General features: G+C 40.2%; 1 protein-coding gene across 7 annotated transcripts in view; it reads right to left on the bottom strand.

Moving 5' to 3' along the window:
• Positions 1 to 209: 209 nt before the first annotated feature.
• LOC106584361 (nuclear factor 1 C-type) overlaps positions 210 to 19,333 on the bottom strand; it is a 124,589-nt gene continuing 105,465 nt past the window's right edge. For all 7 annotated transcript variants that reach the window (XM_014169587.3, XM_082968041.1, XM_082968040.1 and 4 more), the window contains 2 exons: positions 18,723 to 18,808; positions 210 to 10,773 (listed from right to left, as the gene is read on the bottom strand). In XM_014169587.3, coding sequence (XP_014025062.1) covers positions 10,753 to 10,773; positions 18,723 to 18,808 — 107 coding nt within the window. In that variant the 3' untranslated portion in view covers positions 210 to 10,752. The remainder of the gene's footprint in view (positions 10,774 to 18,722; positions 18,809 to 19,333) is intronic.

Genomic DNA, 19,333 nt, shown 5'->3' on the forward strand with positions numbered 1-19,333 from the left:
AACACTGACTGCTGCTTCAAGTTAGTAACTTATTAGTCATTCCTCATTGTCAAAATGAGTTACATTGCAATTACCCTTAATGACGATATAATTGTCAAGATCACAATTGAATTTAAAAGAAAAACAGAATTACAAGGAATATACAGTACTGTAAATGTAATTTATATTGAATGAACAATGGAAATATAAAAATAACAAGGACACATCACTGAGTTGTAGCATAGCTTGTTTATTATTTTGTATACTTTTTTTGCATAGGGAAACACACTCACTTCCAGTAATGTATTTATGAGCATTTGCTAACAGCGATGGCTGAATACAATGTTATAATGAAATATTGGTAAAGCTGTACATTTCCCCCACACCAGTTCAAAAACACATGGCAAATTTAGTTTTCCTATATGAGAGTCATTTCAAATAATTAACAGACAAGTTATTACCGACCTTTGCTGATACTTTTGTAATAAAGTTTTCAAAAAGGAAAATAAAATCACAAGCAGTTCAAAGTGACCCGTGTGCGCTATGAATCTGTTCTCTGCTCTATTCCACAGGATGTGTCAGAACTAAATGTCCACATGCTCTTTCCTGGTGTGAAGTGTGTATGTCTGTGCAGCAAGCAAGTGATTAATGAATAACTACTATGGTAATATTTGTAAAGAATAATGAGAAGAAAAAAAAATCTTAAAATTTAACACTGCATTAGAATGCTCTCTGAGAAACATCTTGATCTCTTCCCTCCTCCAACTTCAACCACCTTCATCACACTGAGAAAAACAGCATGCTTAAAGAATGAATCAACATACAGTACAGGCCCAGAAAATATGAAAATAAACCAATTGTCAAGAAAAGGTTGGGGCACCAAGTGGACTTATGCAGCATTCACGTGCTAGTCGGAACTAGGAAACTCTGAAATTTCCGATTTGCTAACTGGTTGTAGTTATACACGTGCCGCATTCAACCAAGTTATCAAGTTAGACATTTCAGAGTTTTTCTAGTTCTGACTAGCACATGAACGCAGCATTAAGCAGTTGAAGATCAAGTGAGATATTTGATTTGTGTAAAAAGAGCCCTCATTAAAATGTCGCCTTGTTCTTTTCTCTATTGTGGGTGGGGCTTCTTGGTGTTGACATGTCAGTCTGTGATATGGATTATCAATAACATGAACAGATCTCCATAACTGCACTTGGTTTTTATGGCTTTTCACCTCCATAGCAAAAGGCCATTGCCATTGGCCAGTGGGTGCCCTTCACCTTGTAGTAGAGTACAGTAGGACCTCATTGGGACAGTTTGTGTGGAAAGCTATGAGCAGAAGCCAATGTGAGAGTGGGGCTCAGGCACTAAACACAGTCCCACACAAAGTCAGAATGACCTCCAGCAGCTTAGAGTACAAACACTATGTACATCACAACTTGAGAAGGGCAATGGCAGAAAATAAATGAAAAAGAATTAGCAGTAAAATGACAGGCACTGCTTGTTGAAATCATTTTTGGTATTCAGTATTCACATGTAAGTGTTGCTTTACCTGCTGGTTTGTTGAAAGTAAAATATAGAGACCAAACATAACAGTTTGCTTTATACACTGTGTGAACAGAAGCACATTTCACCACAAAAACTATATTGTGACACCTCTCTGAGAGTTGTGGCCTCCATTCTGTGCTTGATGTCTCTTCATACAGTAACAAGAGGATTATGGAGACTGTTTACCGCTCACCTTCTCGTTTGAGATTTTACCTCAGTTTGCATAAATAAACACCACTAACTGATCATTCAGGGGAATAGGAAAAAAAAATACAATAAAAGTAAAACCACTACCTTTATCTAACTGAACATGGCTTGGCTCACCATCTACTGATCCCCCAAAACTCTCACAAACATACAAGTCTGGTCATTATACACTTTTGACTGGTGTGCTGCTAAGTATTTCATCTCTCTGAAGAAACAATCTTGAAACTCGAACGGGACCATTTTAATCCAGTGCCAATTCTAATTTTAGGTAAATAAATCATTTTAAGAGTCTGTCTGGATAGTGATTGTTGCTAAGAGTAACTACGAACTTATGAATTCATATTAATAGGTATCAGATTCCCAGGTGTTTACCCTGACAGGGTATACCAGCCCTTAATTGCATAGGGGAAATTCAGAGTTCTGGCACGGAACACCATAAACTACATAATTCTAATCTATATACTGTACCAATTGCATAACGATAAATTACATCAGTTAAAAAACCATGAAGGAAAATCAAAGGCCAATATAGTAAATAAACTTTTTCCATATTCTAATCTTCAAGGTTGTGGTGCACCATGTGTAAAGACTTCTCTTGTCATTCTGGACCCATACCTGTTGCAGCTGCAGCATGAGCTAGCATACACACCTCCCTCAGCCTCACATCAATCAGTAGCAAGTCTCTGGGTGGAGCAGAGCAGTGCATCCTTGAGTAACATTCACAACAACGCCTCCCTGCTAGAAGAAAGGCACTCGGAGCAGTGTTGGGCCTCACACCTGCATCCCCAGAGGACTGTGCTTCATCTGCACACCGTTCCTGACCGAAAACACACACAAACACACTGACCACACCTTGTATGGACTACGGCAAAACTATTACGACTGTCAGCCCTGACGTTGATTGTCTAGGACTGAACCAATAACTTTTCAAGCCTGAATCCCACAAACCAAAAATGTAACACCTGGGTGGACTTTCAAGTGATGCACTCAGTGAGTTCTCTAACTATAAACGACAAAAGGGGCAATACACGGAGAATAATATTCTTAGCTTGTTACAAGCAGCTGTTTTCTCACTTTCTCGCTCCGTCTCTCTCACACAATCAGCATTCCTATACATCAAAGATTGAGCTTCAGAAAGATTTCCAGAAAAGTACATCTTTAAAAGTTTCCTTAAACAAAATAGTCAATACCAGTTTATCTAGTGCAATCGTCCAGATAGAAGGAAAGTGTGTGAGTTCTTTGAAGCTTGCACGACAACAGTTCAAAAAAAGAAATGCAGAACTGTTAGATGAATTGTGGAAAAAAAGCAAAAAGAAATGGCAATGGAATTTGCATATCCCCTTGAGGCTTACTGAAGGTTTTGTCTCTGTTTAAAATGACAACAAGTGATGCTGAAATTACTGTCCAGGTTTCAGGGTTGATAAAATCAAATACAGGTACCTTCTTTAAAAAGGCATGCAGCAATCGGTGGTGAGCTCACACCAACCATAGCAGAGCCTTAAGAAGTAATTATTATATTTTGTGGCTTGGCCACAACTTAAGACAACTACAATTAAACACACAACATAAACATGTACTTTCTTATACAATACAGAAAAAAAGTTTTTTATATACATTTTGTCTTTTTCATTCTCATTGATATACTGTAAGCATTTATACATAGGATAATGAGTCCAAAATGTAACAATCCTACAATAATCACAATGATAACAATAATTACTACAAAAACATTAGTAAGGGTTTTGAAATAAAATAAGATGATATTTTAAATGTGTCAGTATTGAAATCATATTAACGTCTTTCAGAGTTCAACCATCACCTGTGGCCACTTTAAAAAGTGTTGGGGGGGGGGGCACCCTGCTCTAAAAACAAAAGTCTCTGTCGGTGTCATAACAATACACTGTATAGCTGTATTTAGTTACAAAAAGCAAATGAAATAAGAAGACTGTGTGCTGAACACCTATTGTAGGACCACTGTGCTGGCTAGACTACGGTGGCATCAGATCCCTGTCCCTATGTGTCCCAGTCAGACCCAGGCTGGAGGGTAAACTGAACTGGAGAGGTGAGTGTGGAGCAGTGCAAATCATCACAGGAAATGTCATGAGGCTCCAGCGTCTGCTGCTACTGTACAGTTAGAACCAGAGGGGAACTTTACAGAGGATTATTTCTCGATTTCCACTAATTGTATTGAAAGCGTACAAATGTAGTATTTTGAAATGCCTAATAAGTCGACATACAGTAAGCTTCAGAATTCTTCAGCGCTACCAAACATTAGCACTTTGGAGCCCTTAGATACTACAGCAGTAACTGGACTCTGTGCTGAAAACTAGAAGGAGAATATTGTGACTTGATTATGGGCCTTGTGCTCCATATAGACCACTGACTGTACGGTGTTGTGTATGGTTAACACATCAGTTGGTCTTTTCCTTTTTGGATGAATGAAAGACCCCAGGGACACACACAACCCATAACGTGGGCGTTCTTTGATCAGGAGCAGACTCTTGCCTCAACACATGACCTGTTTAACAAATATCAAATTGCTTGCTGAATGATCGCAGCATTTTGTTTAGCTTGAGGATCTTATGGATTTGATGGAATGCCTTTGCTACAGCACTCCACTTCAACCTGGGACTGTGAACCGGGACACATAAACCGTCATCACCAAGATCTTAAGACGGGCATGTAAACAATACCTCTTGTTCTGAATTTTTCTTAAATTCTCAATTGCTTGCAGCAAAATTTTAATAGCTACCAGCATTGCAATATCCATTACAGAAACAATACTGTACACTGCATAACAAACTTTTACATGGCCTTTTCTGACCCTGCTGAAAAAATACACAATATTCTATCTTGTTCAATACACTCCCATTACACTATGTAGTAAGAAATGATACATTATCATCTACCCTCTAATTAAAAAAAGAAACAAACTAATGAAGCATCTTGGCATCTTTCAGTAAAACATATATATTTTTAAAATCAGCAAGTCAGCTATGAAGAGATTGTGTGTTGTTTTCATTCTCTATACCGTGATTCTGACTCGGTCAGTCGATACTTCTGAAGTACAGGGCTAATATTCAAAACAACATAAAGTGGATTTGTAGATTCCACACAATGGACCTAAATGTGGAGGACCTCAAAATTAAACTACGCACTTACTCACCATCTAAATAATAATCTACACGTGGTACATAAAGCTTAACATTCGATTGTAGCCAGTGTTATGAAACTTTATTTTACTGATTTTGATTATTTAATTTCAAACCAATCCAGGTAGTGTGCATATTCGCAGTGAAATAATTTGACCCCCTAACCCCATGGAAATGCAGTGAGATGCAAAATCATTCATCAGATTACTGATCAAGGTATACAATTGGGGAGGGGAATTTTTCATGTCATTATCGCATCTCACAGCACTAGTTTATTGTCACACATTTCTACTCCCCTCAGACAATTCTATCTAGAGGTGCTAAAATAACCCATATTTTTTTTGCTCTCCTTTGATTTTCAGTCTTCCTAAATTAGCGTTTTTGAACACACCAAATAATCTCTCTCTCTCTTTGCTATTGGGTGATTTATGTATGTGCAATCTGAGAACCGACAAAGTACTATGGTAGGTGAGGCTACCTAGACACACATAAACATTTACACACACACACACACACACACACACACACACACACACACACACACACACACACACACACACACACACACACACACACACACACACACACACACAAACACAAACTCTTTCTCTCATACATAAAACACAAACACAAAAAGAGAGATGTGAAGCACTGTGCACTGCTCACCACTGACACATTATGTTAGCATTCCATGTAAGCACACAGTTAGCATTCCATGTAAAGAATTTGTCTCTGAAACTTCAGCTTTATCCTTAAACAATTCCAAATGAGTAATTTCCCTTGTCTTAATATAGAGATTAATTATTTTGTGATGTTCCCGTTTGAACAGTTATTAAAGTGCTTGGATTTGCCTTTCTGCGTATAGGGGATTCGTAGGATGTAATGTAAGAAAATAGGGGGACCAAATGTACCCCATATTCAGCTCTGGTCATTTGGTGGCAAAAATAATGTCTGCAGGGGCAGAAGTAGCCATGGTGCTGGAGGAAATGTGAGCCCAGCTCAGTGCTTTAAATCTCTGTTCCATGCTAGGAGCCTGATCACTGGTCACCTACAACACAACCTTCACAGCTCTCTACCCTCTCTAGCCCTGACCTCCAGCTGCAGAGTCAATCAACGAAATCAAATAGGCAAAAATCAACATGTTGAATTGGAGCTGGGATGAGCAACTCCAGTCCTCTGACTCCAATAATCAATTAATCATGATCTTCAGATTAAAATGCAATTTGTTTAATCAGCTGTGTTTGCTAGCATGGAGAAAAGTTGCCCATCCTTGAATTGGAGTAATTGCACATTTTCACTCATTCTTGCCACACATTCTTTATCATTGAAGAAGAGATTTAAAAAGGGGGCAAGATACAACTTCAGCAAATGCTGAGCAGAGGAAACGAGAATTGCATATTTCGCATAATGTATTACACCAAGCTGGAAGACATAATGAGAGGGGAAAGCCACGAGAGTCAATAAAACAAAGAAATGAACAAGATTCAAATGCAGCAAGGGTTCCATGTGATGGAAAGACAAATACTAGTCTATAATACTAGTCTATAATACTAGTCTATAATACTAGTCTATAATACTAGTCTATAATACCCACAAAAGGGAAAAGGGTGAAAAGACAATCCAATCTGTCACTACTTTAATCTACTACTGTATTCATCTAAACTGGATAATGACAAGCAATCAAACATGCAGCAATGTTTTTTGTCTTTTTTGCAGCGTTACCGGTTATACTAAAAAGAGAAATGAATTTAGATCATTTTTATCATGTATTATTGTTCTTAACTAAAGGCAAGGCACATAATGTGTTATATAAAATATCGTGCAAAATAGAAGTTAACAATAGGGAATAAAAAATCCAAACGAATAGGTAAAAAGGTAAGAACCCATCAGTATTATTTACTCTCTGTTCCATAGATTAGAGGGAGGAGGGGCTAGGGAGGAGGGCCTAGGGAGGAGGGGCTAGGGGGGAGGGTAAGCTTCAGAAGGGTAGTAAGAGTTTCTGCCATGCACCCATGTCAGCATTATGGTGGTCAATAGAGCTAGAATCTCATGATTTTCTTTTGAAAGCACCATGCATGAATATATATCAGCATCATTTCATATCAGCACCTTTAAAACAAGTCATTGTAGGTATTCTGTATATAGATAACAGATGTGAATTGGAACACCATTGCAAAGCCGTATTTAAAGGTTAGCTTTTTGTAACCAGCATGTATGACATTATTCCCTAGAAGTGTTTCTGTTTTAATGAGCCATATCTGAACTATACATACAGTTTCTCTCTCTCTCTCTCTCTATATATATATAGCGCTTTGATATGTTGGTTTCATGATGTCATTGCTGATTGCAGGGTTTTATGTTGTGTATTTTCTTGGCTTGTCCCCAGCTAACCACCAATGAGAAGCCTGTGCTCAGAAAAACACGTGGAAGGTGCATTTGGCTGGAGACGGGTTAGGGCTGTGAGCTCTCCATACCTTCTCCCCCTCGGTGCATCACACCTATCTCTCCCACCACTTCTGTTGCCTGCCTAGAAGTCATTGAGGCTTGCAGTACTTCAAACAAGCAAAACCTAAAATACAAAGAAAGGAGAAAAGAACTCGTGCTATGTCTTAGGCACTTTTCATGGCTGTATATACGGTTTGGGTTTGATTGAGGAGTCTCAAACCCTGATGTTGTTTTCTATTTATAAAGATGAATTCTGCATTCATCCCAAAACATGCTGCAACAAAGTCTGTTGTCACAAACTTTGCATTGCATCAGCAAATGAGACCCAGGGACAAAACCTCTAAAGATAGGTCTTACTAAATAGACTGGTAATGGACACTGAGCCAGAATTCTGCCATGTGCACACATGGAAACATGCAGTGCCGTTGGCATAGAAACATTAGGTCTGGGGCCAATGGTGGCACTATCAATGGTTACCTTTACAGCCACGCTTCTAATGATCTCATCGACTCATCTAAAGTCTGTGATCTGCTGTACAAAAGACAATCATAAATTCATTTTGTTTTTCGATTATATAAAAACAGCATGAGTAAAAGAATAAAGATGTGACGTAGATACACAGAATGTAAAGAGAGACCCAGAACAGTGTGATGACATAAACCTGTCAGGATTCCCTGTACCTCAACATACACCAGGAAACTTCCACTAGAGCACAGAATACCTGAAACACAGTAGGGTTGGATTGTTCTAATCGATAGCGCAAGACAGAAAACACTCATAGCTCATGTACCCTGCTACCTAAACAACACAACATAGTAGTTTCTACAACATAATCCTAAAACTACCTTTGACTTGCAGCGTTTTAATATGAATAGGCCAAAAGATAGCTGCTAAAAATGAAAAATGAATTAATTATAGTAGTGCAATGCCTGTAATGTCCAATGCAATTTAAACGGAATACACAAAAAACACCCAATACTTTCTTAATAGTGACAAAACAATTTTTGTTCTCCTTTGTCACTATGCAGAATAAACCCCCGTTATCTACATTAATTAAAACTTGATGCAATATTATCTCAAGAGTGGGGCAAGGATAGGGAGAGGGGGTTTCATTATGTTTGAATTGTATGCACACACAAACAAATGTCAACACAAATACACAACAGTTGACAGGCACAAAAGGGCGTCTCAGTTATTGTGAAGACTTACAAACACCTGTTACAGTACCTGTCCTTTCGCAATGCTCAGTACTGCTCTAAAACCTGATCCTTCTGATCCGTGCCTCAGAAAAGACACTTACAGTGCCTTGCAAAAGTATTCATCCCCCTTGTCGTTTTTCCTATTTTGTTGCATTACAACCTGTAATTTAAATGGATTTTTATTTCATGTAATGGACATACACAAAATAGTCCAAATTGGTGAAGTGAAATGAAAAAAAGAACTTGTTTAGAAAAATTCTAAAAAATAAAAAACAGAAAAGAGGTGCGTGCATGTGTATTCACCCCTTTGCTATGAAGCAAGGGGCACCACCAAGCAAGCGGCACCATGAAGACCAAGTAGCTCTCCAAACAGGTCAGGGACAAAGTTGTGGAGAAGTACAGATCAGGGTTGGGTTATAAAAACATATCATAAACTTTGATCATCCCACGGAGCACCATTAAATCCATTATTAAAAAATTGAAAGAATATGGCACCACAACAAACCTGCCAAGAGAGGGCCGCCCACCAAAATTTACAGACCAGGCAAGGAGGTCATTAGTCAGAGAGGCAACAAAGAGACCAAAGATGACCCTGAAGGAGCTGCAAAGTTCCACAGCGGAGATTAGAGTATCTGTCCATAGGACCACTTTAAGCCATACACTCCACAGAGCTGGGCTTTACGGAAGAGTGGCCAGGAAAAAAGCCATTGCTTAAAGAAAAAAATAAGCAAACACGTTTGGTGTTCGCCAAAAGGCATGTGGGAGACTCCCCAAACATATGGAAGAAGGTACTCTGGCCAGATGAGACTAAAATTGAGCTTTTTGGCCATCAACAAAAACACTATGTCTGGTGCAAACCCAACACCTCTCATCACCCCGAGAATACCATCCCCACAGTGAAGCATGGTGGTGGCATCATCATGTGGTGGGGATGTTTTTCATCAGCAGGGACTGGGAAACTGGTCAGAATGGAAGGAATGATGGATGACGCTAAATACAGGGATATTCTTGAGAGAAACCTGTTTCAGTCTTCCAGAGATTATGGACTGGGACGGAGGTTCACCTTCCAGCAGGACAATGACCCTAATCATACTGCTAAAGCAACACTTGAGTGGTTTAAGGGGAAACATTTAAATGTCTTGGAATGGCCTAGACAAAGCCCAGACCTCAATCCAGTTGAAAATCTGTGGTATGACTTAAAGATTGCTGTATACCAGTGGAACCCATCCAACTTGAAGGAGTTGGAGCAGTTTTGCCTTGAAGAGTGGGCAAAAATCCCAGAGGCTAGATGTGCCAAACGTATAGAGACATACCTCAAGAGACTTGCAGCTGTAATTGCTGCAAACGGTGGCTCTACAAAGTATTGACTTTGGGGGGGGGTAAATAGTTATGCGCACTTAAGTTAAATTTTTTTTTCTTATTTCTTGTTTGTTTCACAATAAAAAATATTTACCATCTTCAAAGTGGTAGGCATGTTGTGTAAATCAGATGATACAACCCCCCCCAAAATCCATTTTAGGCAACAAAATAGGAAAAATGCCAAGGGGGTGAATACTTTCGCAAGCCACTGTAGCTCAGTGTTTATTAAAAAAAAAAGACCAAAAATGGACTGTGTTAAAGGAAATCTTGAAAATCCTCCCCCCCCCTTTAAACAAAGTAACTACATGATTGTCTATCAAATTTGATGAAAAGTAGACTTTTGTTTCTGCAGGTAAAGGGAGGTTATTGACCATGCGCAACCAGCCTCCCCTCCCTACTTTCAAAAAGAATATGTTTTTACCGTCCCAGAAGTATGATCACTGGAACTGAATTCTTCTCTTTCTTGTTGATTAAGAAAATAAAGGATACTTATTTTGCATATATGAAGAAGCAGCACCTGTAGCGGGGGGGGGGGGGGGGGGTACTGGGTTCATGGGGTCATGTCTCTGCCCCACAGTTAATTTTGGCTGCCCAAACATCCTCTTCTCTTTCTATCTTCTTTCTCTCCTTGGCCTCGCTCTCTCCCCCTCTGTCTTTTATTCCAAAAAGGTGTGTTGAAGCATATTTTATGTTGATATACATATATAAATATATATGCACACATATATTTATATATATACATACTGTATATATACTGCATATATATACATTTTCCCTCTTGCATCTCTTTTTTTTTTTATTTTTAAATTCCACAAAAAGTGTTGAATCTCAAATCCACGTGTCCATGCCCTTTTCGCTTATCCTTGTGTTGTTTAGTTCCCCAGGTACCAGGACTGAAAAAAAGAGCAAACATTTTCAGATTACACATGAATGGCGGACATTTTTCATTGATATTCAAAGAAGACAATAAGAAAACATTGTTTCTCTCGATTTTCACATTTGAGTACACTGCAGATTATCACAGTCAATGTACAGGTAACTGCCCAAATAATGGAAACACTTGATTAAATGAGGGATATAAAGTATATTGAAAGCAGGTGTTGGCACACAGGTGTGGTTCCTGAGTTATTTAAGAAATGAACGTCCCATCATGCTTAGGGCCATAAAAATGCTGGGCAGGCCATTATTTTGACTACCATGGCAAGGCCCCAATCCACAGGGCAAGAGCAGGGCCGGTTTAATGCAGGGGCTTATCAGGGCTGAAGCCCCTGGGCCCAGGCCTGTGGGGGGCCCAAGAGGCAGCCCCAAAAAATCCTCAGATGGGGCGAGGAGAGGAGGTAGGGGCCCACGTGGGTAGCTGCCTTGATTGGGTAACTGATTAATACAAATTTAAAAAATGAACTGCATAATAAATAAATGTGACTGGTCAATTGTGTGAGTGTGTGCGCAAGCCCATAGTTTATAAAAGAACAACTGTGCCTTCAGTTTTACCACAAGCACATAAGGTATCTGCCAACATTAAGGAAACACCAACATAGGAACTTTATATCAGGTGGTGAGAAAGGAAGGCCCGGAAAATAATTAAATACTCTAGCTACCCAATACTGTTCACTCTACTTCTGCACGGCAAGCGGTATCGGTGCATCAAGTCTGACACCAACAGGCTTCTGAACAGCATCCACATGCCATAAGACTGCTAAATAGCGAACTAAATAGCTAACAAAATGGCTGCACAGACTATCTGAGTTGACCCTTGTATTTTATTCTTATTTTTACACTGTCTCTATGCACACTCACAGGGCCCTACACACTACACACACTGATACTCCAACACATATAAAAACACTCACTCTATCATTTTCTCACACATACATAATATGCACATACAGTTATCCTGCCTCTACACACACCCACTAACATACAATCATCATATAACGAACGATGCTGATACTCTGTTTAACATATATCCTGATGCCTAGTCACCTTACCCCTGTGCATATCTACCTCTGTCACGCCAGTATCCCTGCACATGGTAAATATGGTACTGGAACTGACCCTGTATCTAGAATGCTTACTTACTTTATCAGGTTCTTCTTATTTCTTGTTTTTATATATTGTGTGTTTTTGTTCTACATTGATATTTTTAGTATTACATTGTTATTGATTACTGCATTGTTGGGGTTAGAGCTAGCAATAAAGGCATTTCACTGCATGTGACATTAAAACTTGAAACTAAAGTGTCTTAAAAGGATGTTGCGCCACCACAAGCTGCCAGAACAGCTTCAATGCCCCTTGGCATAGATTCTACAAGTTGACCTAAACCATGCCAGAAGAATGCACTACACACCATAACATCCCTTGTTTACTCAAGTGTTTCCTTTATTTTGGCAGTTACCGGTGTGTCTACAGTCGGGAACGCTGCAGTTTGGGCAGGATGCGAGACAAATATAGGCTACAGCTTGTTGCGTTGTGGCCATAGACATACAGTGCCTTCGGAAAGTATTCCGACCATTTCCACATTTTGTTACATTACAGCCTTATTCTAAAATGGATTGAAATGCATTCCAGGTGACTACCTCATGAAGCTTGTTGAGAGAATGCCAAGAGTTGCATCAAGAATGCCAAGCTGTCATCAAGGCAAAGGGTGACTACTTTTAATAATTTGTTAAATACTTTTTTGGTTACTACATGATTCCATGTGTTATTTCATAGTTTTGATGTCTTCACTATTATTCTACAATGTAGAAATAGTACAAATAAAGAAAAACCCTTGAATGAGTAGGTGTGTCTGACCTTTTGACTGACACTGTATATATAGTATATATATATATTGGCTCCTAATATTGTACAATCTGTGTGTCGCTTCATTGGCCTGGGCTATTGTTTGTTTGAATTCAATACCAGGTTGATCTCATTTTGTGGTGTCAGAGTAGCCAATCATTTCGGTAATTTGTGTGGTATTAAAAAAAATTCTGCTAATGTCTTCTGTCATGTAAATTATGTAGAATTGCATGAAATTTGTTTTTAAGGGGCTGATTTTTTTCATACCCTGCAAAAATGTTTCCCATGTGTAGAAATCCTAAAAAACGCTTCTGCTCAACTGTAGCCTATGCCACATGGCAAACGTTATTGGCTTTATTATAAAGGGTATTTTTCTTCAACAGTAAATTTACCACGCATCAAATTGCATCTTGGTGGATGAGGGGGGGACGAGGGGAGGTGGCAAGACAAAAAAACAAAGCCCCGAGGGCCTATGATTTCTTAATCCGGCCCTGGCCACGAGTGGTCACTGAATGGTTTGATGAGCATGAAAACTATGTAAACCATTAGTCATGGCCGTCTCAGTCACCAGATCCCTACCTAATTGAACACTTATGGGAGATTCTGAAGCGGAGCCTGAGACAGCGTTTTCCACCATCATCAACAAAACACCAAATTATATCATTTCTTGTGGAAGAATGGTGTCGCATCCCTCCAATAGAATTCCAGACACTTGTAGAATCTTTGCCAAGGTGCATTGAAGCTGTTCTGGTTCGTGGTGGCCCAACGCTCCCTATTAAGACACTTTATGTTGGCGTTTCCTTTATTTTGGCAGTTATATATGTCGTATGATAAACAGTTGAACTTTTATGTCTACATCAAGTGCATAAATTCAACATAATGATGTTTTGCTTCAACAACTAATATTAAGAGGGCTAAGAATTCCTGTCAGTGTGTTGAATATTATTATGTAATTGTAAACCCTGTGTGTGAGTGTGTGCGTTCACAGCGCATGTCAGTGTTGTTTTGGGCCTACTGTACAGTATGAGATGCCATGTGAATAGTAGTGATTGTGAATAATGCATGACCAAGGTAGTTTTGTGGCCAACTCCAGACACAGTGCTTTATTTTCACAGTGTTCTGCAATCAGTGTCTTCTCCACTAATGGGGCCCAAACACTTCAGTCAGGATGACCAACCAAATGGAGCAATTAAAAATAATATGGAGTAAAAGAGCTGCTACAGCAAGAAAGATCCCAGCAGGATTCCACCCAAACCTTTAAAAAAAAAACATACTAGGACTTTGGCATTTGCCTGCAGACCACGGAAATCTTACAAAAACAATTGACAGGACTGAATAAAATAAAATTAAACACGTACCCTCAGCCCCCATCTTAACATTTTCCACCAAGGTTTATGTCATTTTAACAGCCCTCAAATAGACCTCTTTAACTGCACCCAATTGTACTGATTTAATCAAGTTTAAAAAGGAAACCTCTTGCCTATTCCTTGTTAATGCTCAGAGTAAAATACCTTGTGGTCCATGGCTCCAGTCTCTTAACTCCTGCCTGCCCACTGTTCACCAGGTACACACACACACACGCACACGCACACACGCAAGCACACTGCGAACAAATACACACACAGCGAATGATAACACACACACACACCGCAGTGAGCCTGCTAGTATGCTTATAACCTCGATGTAGTGGCGCTTCATCATTCACAGATGTACAAATTTGTACCTACTTATCACTGTATTCTGGGGGAATGAGGAGTGAGCTATGGAGCTATGGACAGGCTCCTGGAAAAACTTTGAAATGGGGTTTGGAAACAAACTGCTGAGCAGGGTTGGGAGAAACCAAGCCAAAGCCACATTAAAGAGGCAGTATTGTAATTCAGTGGAGTTGCCTGGCTCATAGGAAAGGCCACAATGGAGGTTGCCAGTCAAAGCAGGGGGCGATGAAGGTCTGTGCCAGGGGAGTGAACTCTGGAGGGCCCCTTGCTTGTTGAGTCTATGGGGATAGAGTCTACTGTAATGACTGGAGCTGCTGTCTTCCCTGTGTCCATACAGCAGAGTTCTTAAAGAGTGCAGAGGGTAAATGCCATATCTTAGCAATTGACCCAAAAATTACTGCAGCATTCAACACAGTGTCCAGAGCCTTCTACTACTGGCATAATTGAATCAACAAATGTGTTAAGTTTTGGATCTCATCGATGCAATGAATTAAAATGGCCGCATGCCATTCGGGGGGGGGGACTGGGGTAAATATACAATCTACCTCCGCTCTCAAGAAGCCAGTCATGATTCAATATATTTTGAGTTTACGTTATAGAAACACAATACTTGCCTCAGTGGAGCCTGGCAATTTACATTGTGAATTCCCCCCTCTCATTTAGGCATTTCTGTGGCAACCTCCTGGGGCTCTCTCTTTACAAATAAGCATAAGCTTTGCCAGACCTCTCTGCATTGGGCTCAGACTCCTTCCTCAAAACAGAACACGTCTCTCTCTTTACAATATATTGTAACAGTGATGAACTTGCTTTGCAAAGGCCCAGATTTAGGTCAATAGCAGGAGCCCTAGGCCTAGAGCCACAGAGAGCCCTGAGGTTGTGCTGACATTACGGTCAGTGGAGCTGGAGCAAACAACCAGCTGTGTCCAACTCCTCTTCATACATGGGAAAGGAAAGACACATGTTTAATGGGAGCGATATGACATGTAGTAGTGAGACTGGAGACAGTTTGAAGATGCAGTAGTACTGGCCCTATAGTCCAACACAGTAATGTACAGGCCAAACCAGAGCACAACACACTATCAGCAACATATTCAAGTGTGAGGCTACAGTACATAAATAAAGTCAATCCCTCAATTATTCAAGGGCTCCCATTGTAACAATTCATGTAACTATGAATTAACTTTGGACAACAGTGAAGGGAGGAGAAATCAGTGAAGCAGTAGTTCACTCTATGACCTCTTGGTGAGAGCCTCTCTCCCGTACTACTCGTTTCTTCACAACCAATTCATGGTAAATACATTCATCCTATTGCCTGTGATATGAATGATGCATCTCAACAGTGTACCATGGCAATGCGTATGCTTACTAAAATAAAAACAAAATGTTGAAGTCATCTTAAAGTTTCAAGTAAAAGTCCTTTAGGTCCCTTCAAATGTTATGATTTAATGGTGAACTATTAGGAAACAGGAATTACATTTAGAGAACGGAGCAGGTTCCAAATATGCTGCAAAGAAAAAGAGGTAGTCTTCTAATTTCTCTCTGTTGCTTAGGAAAGGCGTTCATCTTTTCTTTCAGCACTCTTGTTGCATAACTTATTTAATTAACTTAATTATTTGCATATTAGACACGCTTCCGAGGAACCAAAAGAACATTTTAGTGATTGGAAAGACAAGCAACTGCAGCTAATCAAGGTTAACTGTGGTGAGTGTCTCACTCCAAAAACAATATTTTGTTTCTTGCAAAATGTTTCCCCCGGTGGGGAAAGCATAGCTATGAAAATACAGAGCTGGGACAGAGCTCCACAGTTAGAGGGTAGCAGGAGAGCTACCCAGCTGTCCCCTCAACGCAGCACACTATTGTACTGAACTCACTGGCCTTACACTGTGTGTACAAAACATTAGGAACACGTGCTCTTTCCATGACATAGACTAACCAGGTGAATCCAGGTGAAAGCTATGATCCCTTATTGATGTCACTTGTTAAATCCACTTCAATCAGTGTAGATGAAGGGGAGGAGAAGGATTTTTAAGCCTTGAGACAAATGAGACACGATTGTGTATGTGTGCCATTCAGAGGTTGAATGGTCAAGACACAATATTTAATGTAAGTGCCTTTGAATGGGGTATGGTAGTCGGTGCCATGGCCATCGGACTGAGTGTGTAAAGAAATGCAACGCAGCTGGGTTTTTCATGCTCAGCAGTTTCCCGTGTGTATCGATAATGGTCCACCACCCAAAGGACATCCAGCCAACTTGACACAACTGTGGGAAGCATTGGAGTCAACATGGGCCAGGATCCCTGTGGAACGCTTTCAACACCTTGTAGAGTCCATTCCCTGACAAATTGAGGCTGTTCTGAGGGCAAAAGGGGAGGTGCAAACTCAATATTAGGAAGGTGTTCTTAATGTTGTACACTCTGTGTATATTATTATATTACTATGCTGCCTTTGAGTCATTATGATGTTGTATTTTTCAGAAGAAAAAAAAAACCTTACTACTATCCAAAAGAAAATGACGAGATAATTAAAATGTAACCAATAGTGACAAACACACACACACACACACACACACACACACACACACACACACACACACACACACACACACACACACACACACACACACACACACACACACACACACACACACACACACACACACACACACACACACACACACACACACACACACTGCATGCACTGGAGCAGGTTTTCAATCAATCCCAGCTTTTTTGCGCAGTGGACGGATCGCTAGAAGAATGACTAGAGCTGGATAGGCTTGACTTTGTTTCTTTCCCACTCCCTGAAGTCCAAGTGCATCCTGCAATTACATCATGTCTGGTTTCCCTTAGCAACCAGACAGTCCTGGACGTGACCATCCTGAATAGGCTCCTCCATCCCCTCCCCCTCCCCTCCTCTCAGTTAACTGCAATTTTTCCAACTATCGACCTTTTTCACAACTGCCACCAGTTTGACGCCAAAAACATCGACAACAAATACATATTAAAATAGTGAAATAAATAAGTGTGTATAAAATATAAAATGATATTTCATGCTGAAACCCTCATGTTAAACACCAATTGTATTCACTAAGTTGATGGTTTATATTTAGGATAATGTTTTACAGCTTTGTCATTCTATTGTTTATTTTACAATCATATTATTTTATATATTTTACATGTGATATGGTCACACATAGGGCCAAAGATAATTACAGACATCTGTGATAATTTGAATTACCCAAAAGGGCCACTAGATGTCTTGTGATAAATTACATAAAATCCTTGAAAGTGACCAGAATTATGGTAGTTTACTGGTAAACGTCGAACGTTTCCAGTAGTATACCTTCCCTTTGCAACGTTAGTTGGGTTACAACAAAATAAAATGTAGCCTGGGGTGTAGCATTGTCCCTGTCTTATTGCATTACACTGTGTTGGTTACTATTGCATGTGCAGGATCCCTGTGTTCTTTCATGTTTCTCCTGGCCAGATCTGCTGACTCTGCCATTGTGCTTTAGATCTAATTCACCTCTCAAGTTACATTCCTAAACACACACGCAGGCAGGCAGGTTGGCAGGCAGGCTGGCAGGCAGGCAGGCAGGCTGGCTGGCAGGCTGGCAGGCACAAACACACCTCTCCTAGCTCAGCAGTCTCTTTCTCACTCATTCTCTCCCTCTCTCACTTTACATCATCACACGCCTCGCTGAGGTGCACTTGCACTTTTTATGGAGCAGGGAGCACTGCAATGCAGCAGAAAGCCCCAAATGCCTCAGCTCTGCAGCCACATTGGCACATATAGAGGTATTGTGTTTAGTTGGTCTTTTAGTCTTGCAAAACAGCAAAACAGTGAGACCAACTTTAACGTTTAAAGTTTTCCAAATTCAAGACTCATCTATCTCTAAATGGAAGTGAAAGCCACGAGTGTTAACCGTGAATAACCAAGACCTCACTCTGAGGTAAATGTAAGCTTGAAGAAGAGAGAAATGCTTTTAGCCATGTGAATCTCTCTCACACAGGGAAAAGCCCTGTTACCTCAAAAGGGTCCTGGGCTGGCTGTGAACATTCAGACCCTGAGGCAGATCCTAGCTAATGCCCTCAGATCTATAATTGAACATAGACATATGGTTTTGATATCAGAGCGAGGAACAAAGCCAGGGGGGTGAGAGAGTTTACAGCTCTGAACTGCCATGAGCAACAGGAGAAGAGGCCTTTGGTATGCATGACATCAGCAACTTTCTTAAATCATAGTGATAAGGAATATTCAAATGAGTATATAGATGAACAAGTGTGTAACAGAAAACGGAGAAATCGAAGTTGCTTTTCTCCAGTATAGTTATCTGTGCTCTGTACCTGTGCCTGGTAGAGTCCGCCAGGGTCTCGGGGTCCAATCCCTACAAAGGGGCGGTTGGAAGGGGGCGTCCCTGGAGCTGAGTATGCTGAGAGAGAGAGAGAGAGAGAGAGAGAGAGAGAGAGAGAGAGAGAGAGAGAGAGAGAGAGAGATGACACTTAGAACTTCATGGCTTGTTATGTAAATCACGGTAGGCATTAAGAATGGCAGATGTGTTATTTGACCGTTATTTGAAGGGAATTGGCCTGCCTCAGTGTGTTTCCAGACAGGCAGAGTTTGCATATAGACACTAAGTCAAATTGTCATCTTAATTTGGAATATGCATGACTTGGAAATACTTGGCCGCAATACAAGACCTCAGAGCATATATCAGAACTGATTTTTATCATAACTTATCTTGGTCAGATAGTAGGTCACTGATCACATCATAGCAGGTCACTGATCACATCATAGTAGGTCACTGATCACATCATAGTAGGTCACTGATCACATCATTGTAGGTCACTGATCACATCACAGCAGGTCACATCACAGCAGGTCACTGATCACATCATAGCAGGTCACTGATCACATCATAGCAGGTCACTGATCACATCATAGTAGGTCACTGATC

Source organism: Salmo salar, chromosome 23 (genome assembly GCF_965601325.2).
Source record: "Salmo salar chromosome 23, fSalSal1, whole genome shotgun sequence".
Taxonomy (NCBI): Eukaryota; Metazoa; Chordata; class Actinopteri; order Salmoniformes; family Salmonidae; genus Salmo; species Salmo salar.